The sequence below is a fragment of the Aplysia californica genome, unplaced genomic scaffold, assembly GCF_000002075.1.
Source record: "Aplysia californica isolate F4 #8 unplaced genomic scaffold, AplCal3.0 scaffold00033, whole genome shotgun sequence".
Taxonomy (NCBI): domain Eukaryota; kingdom Metazoa; phylum Mollusca; class Gastropoda; order Aplysiida; family Aplysiidae; genus Aplysia; species Aplysia californica.
The window spans coordinates 1,035,577-1,045,380 of NW_004797303.1; the positions used below are offsets into that span (position 1 = coordinate 1,035,577).

The 9,804-nt window shown below is 38.9% G+C and overlaps 1 protein-coding gene across 1 annotated transcript in view; it reads right to left on the reverse strand.

Annotated features, from left to right (window-relative positions):
- Positions 1 to 9,762, reverse strand: part of LOC101848265 (chymotrypsin A) — a 12,278-nt gene extending 2,516 nt beyond the window's left edge. The window contains exons 1-6 of the mRNA XM_005091650.3: positions 9,648 to 9,762; positions 7,206 to 7,333; positions 5,580 to 5,671; positions 4,313 to 4,403; positions 3,429 to 3,591; positions 304 to 446 (exon numbers count right to left, since the gene is read on the reverse strand). Coding sequence (XP_005091707.1) covers positions 304 to 446; positions 3,429 to 3,591; positions 4,313 to 4,403; positions 5,580 to 5,671; positions 7,206 to 7,333; positions 9,648 to 9,762 — 732 coding nt within the window. The remainder of the gene's footprint in view (positions 1 to 303; positions 447 to 3,428; positions 3,592 to 4,312; positions 4,404 to 5,579; positions 5,672 to 7,205; positions 7,334 to 9,647) is intronic.
- Between the last annotated feature and the right edge of the window lie 42 nt (positions 9,763 to 9,804).

Below are 9,804 nucleotides of genomic sequence, written 5' to 3' on the forward strand. Positions count from 1 at the left end.
CACACACACACACACACACACACACACACACACACACACACAAACACACTCAAACACGCACATAAACACATACACACATACACCAGGAACTCACGGCGCAGGTAGAGGAGTCCTTGGCCACTGCACACACTTCCCGTGAACCAAGCGAGCATCTGTTGGTGTCTCTCTCTCTTTTTCTCTTTCTTTCTTTCTCTTTTCTCTATTTCTCTCTCTCTCTTTCTCTCTCTCTCTCTCTCTCTCTCTCTCATACACACACACACACACATGTACATAAACACATACACACATACACCAGGAACTCACAGAGCAGGTAGAGGCGTCCTGAGCCACTGCACACACTTCCCGTGAACCAAGCAGGTATCTGTTGGTCAGCCTGTACCACTCCGCAGTACAGCGGGTCTGTGTCATCATTCTCAGCCTGCCAGCTTTGAGGACGTAGCCGCTTCCTGTTTACAACAATCGGCAAATAAATTAATCAACAGTGAAACAATTAAAGAAAGTAAGAAAGAAAAAAATAATGAATGAATGGATAAATACATAAATAATTAAATAAATAAATAAATAAAGGAAGGAAGGAAGGAAGAATGAATGAAGGAAGAAAGGAAGGAAGGAAGGAAGGAAAGTACGAAACAAAGAATGAAAGAAAGAATGAAAGAAAGAAACTGGGGTAACAACATGGGCTTTTGTCATCATTCTCAGCTTGCCTTTTTTTCAGGACGTGGCTGTGTCCTGTTGACAAAATAGAAACTAAATAAATAAATAAAGGAACTAAGTAAGTAAGGAGGGAAAGAGGAAAGAAGGAAAGAAAGAAGGAAAGAAAGAAACTGGGATGACAACACGGGTCTGTGTCATCATTCTCAGTTTGCCTGCTTTCAGGACGTAGCCGCTTCACCCCCAAGTAAGAAAAAAGAGAGCACCTAAAAAAACAACGGGCAATAGTTTTTGAATAGTGGGTTCACCATCGCCTTTCTCACTCTGAATCAGGGTATAGGCCACGAACAAACACTTTCCACCTTTCCCTAATCCTAGGATAGACTCTTGGTGTTATTCCATGTTTATTTTTTGGAGAAATAATCAGTAAAAAAAATAAAAAAATCGACAGACTAGAGACAAAAAGAAATAATGATAGAAAGAATGAAAAAAATGAATCGATGAATGAATTAATGAATAAATAAATGAATGAATGAAAACAAACGAAGCAAAAGAAAAAGAAAAAAAAAGCAACAACGCCTCCCCCCAAAACAACAACAACAACAACAACAACAACAACAACAACAACAACAACAACAACAACAAAAAACAGGTGTGTTGGTGTTTGGCGATCCCTGTGGTTTTGCGTGCACCTTGTTTCCTCTATCAAACATCTATTGTCTTTACTTTTTGTGTTTGTTACTTTTTTGTAACTCTTAAAATCTTCGGCACTTATATGACGTAATTATGTTGCAAGTGTCGTAAAACATTTACTAAACTAAGATATTATATAATCTTCGGCAATAATGTAACCTAGATTTTGATGTATTGCTAGCCCCTTAAAACTCTTACTCATTTTTTTTTCAAGCCAAAACAAACAAGCAAATAAACAAGCAAAAAAAGAAACCAAGCAACAAGACACAAATCGGAGCAAATGTATAATAATTAGGCTTGTTCGATAAGGAGTCACGATATTTGCGATTGAAAGAGGTAGGGGTTGCCTGGTGTCCGAGGTAAAAATAGCGAGAAAGTGGCCGCCAAAGATTGGAGAATTCCATAGTTTGAGTATCCTTGGATACTGCAATTTTTTTTATAGCTTTTGATCAACCTTTTCTGTAAAAATTCACATTTTAATGTGTTTTTAAATAGCCATATTAAAAAGTGTTGAGAAAAACAACAAACAAACTATCCAATGGGTCGCCCCCTGCAGGTTTTCCTATGAGGGAGTAAATTACACAAGCCGTGATACTGCGTGTTGTGAGAGGCGACTAAAGAGGCATAGGACTTGTCGTCCGAAAGAGCCTGTTTGAGGAGGGCCAACTACCCAACCCAGTGAAAACAGTCAGTTATAGAAACACGGACAAACACGGCTTTTTATTTTTCAATCTTGGGAGACGAAAGAGCTTCTGCTTTAGCTGGAACTATGAAGGACAGCAGGCAATGCCGAAAGGACTCTCCTGACCCGAAACCTTCTCATATCTTTGAATAGGATTTGGAAGACCAGAGATACCATACTTCGAACAAAGCTGAGGATTTTCGATTCAAATGTGAAATCAGTCTTGTTGCAAGGATGTGAGATATGGAATGCATAAAAAACGTGCATAAAGAGGATCCAGGTTTTCTTGAACAAGAGTCAAAGAAAGTTACAGAAGATCGGATGGAGAGACAGGTTCACCAACGAGGGAGTGTTAAGGAAAACAAGACAGATCCCAGTCAGAGATGAGGTAGGAAGGAGGCGGTGGCGATGGATTTTACATACTCTCAGGAAGTCAGGCAGCTGCAAAACAAAGAAAGTATTGGGTTGGAACCCACAGGGAAAAATTCAAGGGGAATACCGTGTGGAACCTGGAGAAGAATCACAAAAATTGATGTACAGAAACGTGGGATGACAAGGAATAACATCAAGATGCTGGTCCAGTTTACAGAAAGGTGAAGAGTGTTTGTCCGTTGCCTGAACCGTGGTGCAGGGCGAGAAAGGCAATGCTGATGATCCAGTCAGTTGGACAATGCCAATTTCTTCAATTTCATCGTTTTGACGAACGTCTGATTTCACCACGGTGCCACCCATAAAAAAATTGGCTGCTCTTATTGGCCCACATGGACCATTTAATGCGTTGTTTTTTCAATGCATTTCATACGTGGTGTTGCCCCAACTTGTTCTCTTTTATTTTTTCTCACTTTATCCCTTCTTGTTAATGTTTTCCTGAGGCATTCCATCTCGCACACATTTCTACAGATTTGATTGTTTGTCAGCGTGTTCCTGCAGTTCAGTGTTATTGTTATGCTGTAGACTTTGATCGTCTGCGAACAGCATTTCATTTAGAATTTAAGTTCTACGGATGTAGGCTTGCTTCTTTCGTCAAACAATATATTGCGGTATAATTGAGTTATTTCTTTGTTTACTCTATGTATACTGTCTTGGATAACAAGATCAAGATGTGTAACTTTTTAGACTCTATTGTTTATCTTTTTATTTTTAGCATTAGATTGGAAAACTATACATTCTCAATTTAAAATATATGATTGACGGACTTTGTGGATTTGGGGGGTGGGGGGGAGGGGGGGAGAGAGACCAAATACAGGGGAGATAACTCGTAATTTTGTGGGCAAATAAGAAATGTTCTAGGGGAAGTCATATATTATGCCCCTGTGGGCCAATAAGCACTCCGTAAAATTTTACAACCCCCCCCCCCCAACAAAACCAACCTCAAACCAAACCAAACAAAAGGAAAACGTACCTGTTTCCGAGCGGCCCCATCCCGACACGGAGCACCTGTTGGTGGGTCTTGTGTCTATGTAAGATCCCAATCTCACGATCCTGGTCCGTCTGTTGATGCGGGCGGGGTAGGACAGGGTCAGCATGGCTATGTCGTAGTCTTGGTAGTTCTTGTAGCTACGGTGCTGTGGGCGGGAGGAAACATTATTATTGTTAGTCTGCTTTATTAGTTTTAGTATGATGATGATGACGGAGATGATGATGATGATGATGATGATGATGATGATGATGATGATGATGATAATGATATATTCTTAATATTGTAATTGTTGTTATTATTATTATTCTTAGTATTTATATAAGTATAATTATTATTAATAATCATTATTATTATTGTTGTTGATGTTGTTGTTGTTATTGTTGTTGTTATTGTTGTTGTTGTTGTTGTTGTTTCTCACTCCCCCCTTACGTTCTTCTTATACCATAGTAACAAGACGACAAAGACAACGCCTTTTGTTTTCGACTAGGGACGATAGTCTTAGTTTCAAGTGTGATTATATTCAATTACTGTATTATTTATTAGCAAAGAGAAATGACCATTATTGTATCTATTGAAAAAAAATCAACAGTAAACACACACACACACGCACACACACAAACACACACACACACACACACACACACACACACACACACACACACACACACACACACACACACATTCACACACACAACACAACAACAAACAATAAAGAAAACACAATAACCCCCTCCCCGCAAAAATAGATAGATAAATAAATAAATAAATAAATAAATAAATAAATAAATAAATAAATAAATAATTAAATAAATAAGTAAAAAACAAAACAATAAAGGCAAGAAAAGAGAAAGAAAGTGCCTGCTCACAAGAATCCTTCGGGATACTTGAATAAACTGTATGTACTTGCTCGTGGAGTCCCTTAGATCGGACACACCCAACATCACGTAATAGGTCAGTCTGAGAGAATGTAATGTGAACATGGCAATATTAACCCTATGAGTCTGGTCTCAAGAAAAAACAACATTACAATATTAACCCTATCATAGTCTCAACGAAAGAATAAACAAGGCAATATTAACCCTGTGATGATCTCAAGAAAGAAAAAAACACCATGACAATATTAGATCTAACCCTATGATGGTATCATAGTATTAACCCTATGATGGTCTCAAAAAAGAAAAAAAAACATGACGATATTAACCCTATGATTATCTCAAGGAGAAAAAAGTTGTAATATTAACCCTGTGATAGTTCCAGGAATAAAACCTCATAACAATATCAACCCTAAGTTCGACTGAGAAAAATCAAATCAAGACATCATCAGCGCTATGATTGTCTGAGGGAAAAAAGAGGACACTATTAAACCTATGATTGTCAAAGGAAGGAAAAACAAAACCAGGATGACATGAACCCTATGATTATCTGGGCAAAAGACAGGACAATATGAACCATATCATCGTCTGAGAAAAGAAAAATGATAATGTCATGTAAGAAATGTCATTTGTTACCCTTGATCTGAACAATGATCTTCACCTTTATTTTCCAGCACTATCTTATCTTACCCTGTGATCTTCACCTTTATTTTCCCGCACTATCTTATCTTACCCTGTGATCTTCACCTTTATTTTCCCGCACTATCTTATCTTACACAATGATCTTCACCTTTATTTTCCCGCACTATCTTATCTTACCCTGTGATCTTCACCTTTAGTCTCCTGAACTATTGTACCTCACCCTAGATTTACACAATGATAAAAACCTTTATTTTCCTGAACTATCATTTCTTAGCCTAGATCTACATAGTAATACAAAACTTTATTTTTCTGAATTATCATTTCTTAGCCTAGATCTACATAGTAATACAAACCTTTATTTTCCTGAACTATCATTTCTTAGCCCAAATCTACATAGTAATACAAACCTTTATTTTCCTGAACTATCATTTCTTAGCCTAGATCTACACAGTGATAACAATCTTTATTTTCCTGAACTATCTTACCTTACCCCAGATCTACACAATGATAAAAGCCTCTATTCTCCTGAACTATCATATTTCACAATGATCAAAACCTCTATTTTCCTAAACTATTATTATCTCAGCCTAAATTATTATCCTGAACTATCTTATCTTACCCCAGATCAACGCAGTGAGCAGCAGTAAGCACTTTCCTTTTGCTCACAAGAACCCCGCCACATATCTGATAGAATTTACCATCACTCCGTACCTGGAGGGGGGGGGGGGAGGTGAGGGGTGGAGGGTGGGGGGTTGGGGGGGGAGTGAGAGGGATTAGGTTGGGATACACAGGTGAGAAATAATCTGTTTATATATCGATCTGTCTGTCTGTCTGTCTGTCTGTCTGTCTGTCTGTCTGTCTGTCTGTCTGTCTGTCTGTTTATCTGTTTGTCTGTCTGTCTGTCTGTCTGTCTGCTTGTCTGTCTGTCTGTCGTCTGTTTGTACGTCTGTCTGTCTGTCGTCTGTTTGTACGTCTGTCTGTCTGATGTTTTAAAAGATTGCATATTCTTAATATACTTGACTAATTTTAATGTTTATACTGACATCCCCCCCCCCTTCCTCGTAAACAGGCGTTGGCAGCATCAACAGTCTATTAGACTCACAACAAATAGATTTTCTAGAATTATTTTTGTGTGTATTCCATGTATATTAGCAATCTTTGTATTTAAAACACGTACACAGCGAAATTCGTACCTTTAATTTCGCTGTGTGCGTGCTGAACTGTACATTATTCAGCAATTTGATACTTATTTTAGAAATTGAAGGTCACTTGTATGCTGAAAATAAGAGCAACAATAGTTTTATAAAACTTGTTTAATTTGAGATACGAAACGTGGGTGCTCTGCTATGATTTGCTCCCTCTTTTCTATCAAACATCTATGGCCCTATTTTCTCCTCCTTTTCGTGTGCTTGTTACTCTTTAGTTACACCTCTAATTTTTAGCAGTTATAATATCTTCTATTTCCTTTTTACATTCACCTGCCAGATCATAAGGGTTGTCGATAAGGCCTAACCTGCAGTGCAACTGATTGTTATGTATGTGGTCGTTTTTCCAATTGGCACGTATATGACCTTATAAGGTTGCAAGGGAGGAGGGGAAGGAAAAGAAGAGTGGGGGAGAGGAAAAGAGAGAGAAAAAGGAGGGGAAATCGTGCCGGGGTGAGGGAGGGGATGATGATGTAAAACTCTTACTAAACCTAAAAGATCCGAAACAAAACAGATCTCTGAGCGCGTGTGGTCTCACTAACAGTGATACTGATTTTTTCGTAAGTGACCGTTTTTTCTACTGGCATGATTGTGTTGCAAGTGCAGTAAACTCTTACTAAAACTAAAGGGAAAGAAGGGAAGAGAAGGGAATATGGAGGGGAAATCGTGCCTGGGAGAGGGGATGATGAAGTAAAATCTCTTACTAAAACTAAACGAACCGAAACAAAACACATCTCTAAAATCTAAAAGACCTGAAACAAAACACAACATGTGTAGAAACTAAAAGACCTGACACAAAACACATCTATGAGCTCGGGTGACTTTTTCTGGCCTGACTGTGTTGCAAGTGCCGTAAAACTCTTACTAACACTAAGAGATCCGAAAGAAAGCACATCTCTAAAAACTAGAAGATCCGAAACAAAACACATCTCTAAAGACTAAAAACACATCTCAAAACACATCTCTAACAACTAAACACACATCTCTAAGAACTAGAAGAACCGAAACAAAACATCTCTGTTTGGCCCGGGAGAGCTCACCAGCAGCGCGGCCTGATAAGGGTAGGTGAGGATGGAAGCCGTGGAGCCGCCGGGTACCGCCGAGTAGGGGCCGTAATCTTCTTCGTAGTCGTCTCTCACTGCCTCCCCTTGGTACACCAGAGGGCCCACTGCAGAGGGAGAGGTCAAGAAACGTCTACAACGGAGGGCGGGAGAACTGACAAAACTGGAGATCTCAACAGATAATCGGTCGCTTTTACGGACCAGCGGGCTAATCCAGGTTTCGTGGGTAGCCAGAAACCTTGACCTTCACCAAAAGTGGGCTTTGGATTACCTATAGGAGAAGTTTGATTTCATTGGTGTGTATATTTGTTTGGTTATTGAGAAAACTCTCCTTGTTTTGTTTTTTTAAGAAACTGAACTAGGGTCCGAAAACTTTACCTTCGATTTTTTCAAAACAGCATTTTTCGGGATAGCCCCCTTGTCCTTGAAAGCGATCATCCTCGTAGTTTGAGTATAATATTGACAAAATGGTCACCGGTATAGATAGTCCTCTTTGTTTGAATGTATTGACAAAAATTGTCACGATCAAAGATAGTGCTCGGAGTTTGAATTTATTGACAGAAATGGTCCCTATTATAGAGATAGTAACCCCCCGGGGCAGTGCCACTGACTGTAGTGTCTTTAGGCCGTTCCCAAAGGGGGGACATTTCTCGTTCAAGCATAGTAGAATTGTAAATTGGCCGACTCATGCCACGCTCATAACAGTGCCTGATCTACAACAGGGAACTGCTGCTTTTTCTTTCTTGATCCTTTCTATTGTCATTTTCCTCTACTTTTTTGTATGTTTCTCACTCTCTTGTGACCCTCCATTTCCGGGGTGCCTTGATAGCGAAGCAGACTTTATGCTGTAGAACCTAGAGAGGTGAACAGTCTAAGTCTGATTCCCTGTAAAAACTTCTCCGTTGACACCCACCCCTGGGCGGTCATATGACCTTATGCAGTTGCGAGCGCCGTAAAACCCTCTACTATAAAAAAAAAATAGAGATAGTACTTGTAGTTTGAGCATATTTGCACAAGTGTTGACAACTGTAAATCTTGGTAATCCTCGCAGTTTGAGTGTATTGACAAAATGGATTGCAACTACAGATAGTCCACGAAGTTGAGTGTATTGACCAATAACTGGTCACTATCATAGATAATGCTCGTAGTTTGAGTATATTGACAGATATGCTCACTATTATATTATATAGATCCTCGTTGTTTGAGTTTATTTACAGAGATGGCACTGTTATAGATATTGCTTGTAGTTTGAGTAAATCGCAATTTTTGAGTGCTTTGACAAAAATGGTCACTAGTTGACAAAAATGTCATTATTATAGATAGTCCACAAAGTTTGACTATATTGACAAAAATGGACACTGTTGATAGTGCCCGTAGTTTGAGTGTAGTGACAAAAGTGGAGACCATTCGGGGTAATCCTCGTAATTTTGAGTATATCGACAAAATGGTCACTATTATAGATAATACTCGTTGTCTGAGTTTATTACAAAATGTCACTATTATAGATCGTCTTTGTTGTTTGAGTTTATTGACAAAACAGGTGACCGTTACGGATAGTCCACGGAGTTTGAGAGTATTGACCAAGTACAGTCACAGTGAACAACGGCCTGACCTGGAAGCCGTGTGGTGAACTTATAAACTGGACTGTAATGATGGTGAGTTAAAGACACCGTCTCTTTTGGGTGACAATGATCAAATGCCAATGCGGTTTTAAGTAAACAGAGACTTAAACTTCATAAAAATAAAAAAATGAAAAAAGAAACAGATCCGAATTTTCTGGGGAGGTTTTTACATTGGTGTTGAGAACACTAATCGAAGCACTAAAATGTTATTTTTCTAACATTACCTACTTTTCAGAGTACTTAGTACGTGTACTATCCTCGTGAAAGATAACGTCGTACATTTCTTTTGATCACCAGTAGAATATTTGGGAAGCTTATCTATGTCTCAAGCATTTTCAACACGCCCCCTACAAAACAGCAAACGAACTAAAAACAAAAAACAAATAAAAACAAGCAAACAAACGAACAAACTAACAAAACCATTCTAATTTGAATGGCAAGAGGGATACACAAGAAAACTGCCACCTAATCTCTCCTCCTTCTTTTCTTTGTAAGCCTAAATGTATTGCAAGTGCTGCAAAACTCTTACTAAAACTACCTTCCCCCTTCTACCGTGTACCGAAATCTAGGCTCGTCGTCTGGTGATGTCAAAGAAGTTCTCTCTCTCTCTCTCTCTCTCTCTCTCTCTCTCTCTCTCTCTCTCTCTCTCTCTCTGTGTGTGTGTGTCTCTCTCTCTCTCTCTCTCTCACACACACACACACACACACACAAACATACACATACACACACATAAACACGCACACAGATACGTACAAATATACACAGATACACAAACACACATACACACAAGATCTCTTACCTCCAGAGTACGGTATTTCGGATTCAGGGAAGAGTTCACGAAATACCAGGTAAGGTCCAAACTTCTTTGTTTGGTTAGAATCTTCCCCAAGTACATCTTCTGAAACAGCAGACATTTGAGATTTTTGTTATAAATGTGTGTGTGCATTTGTGTGTGA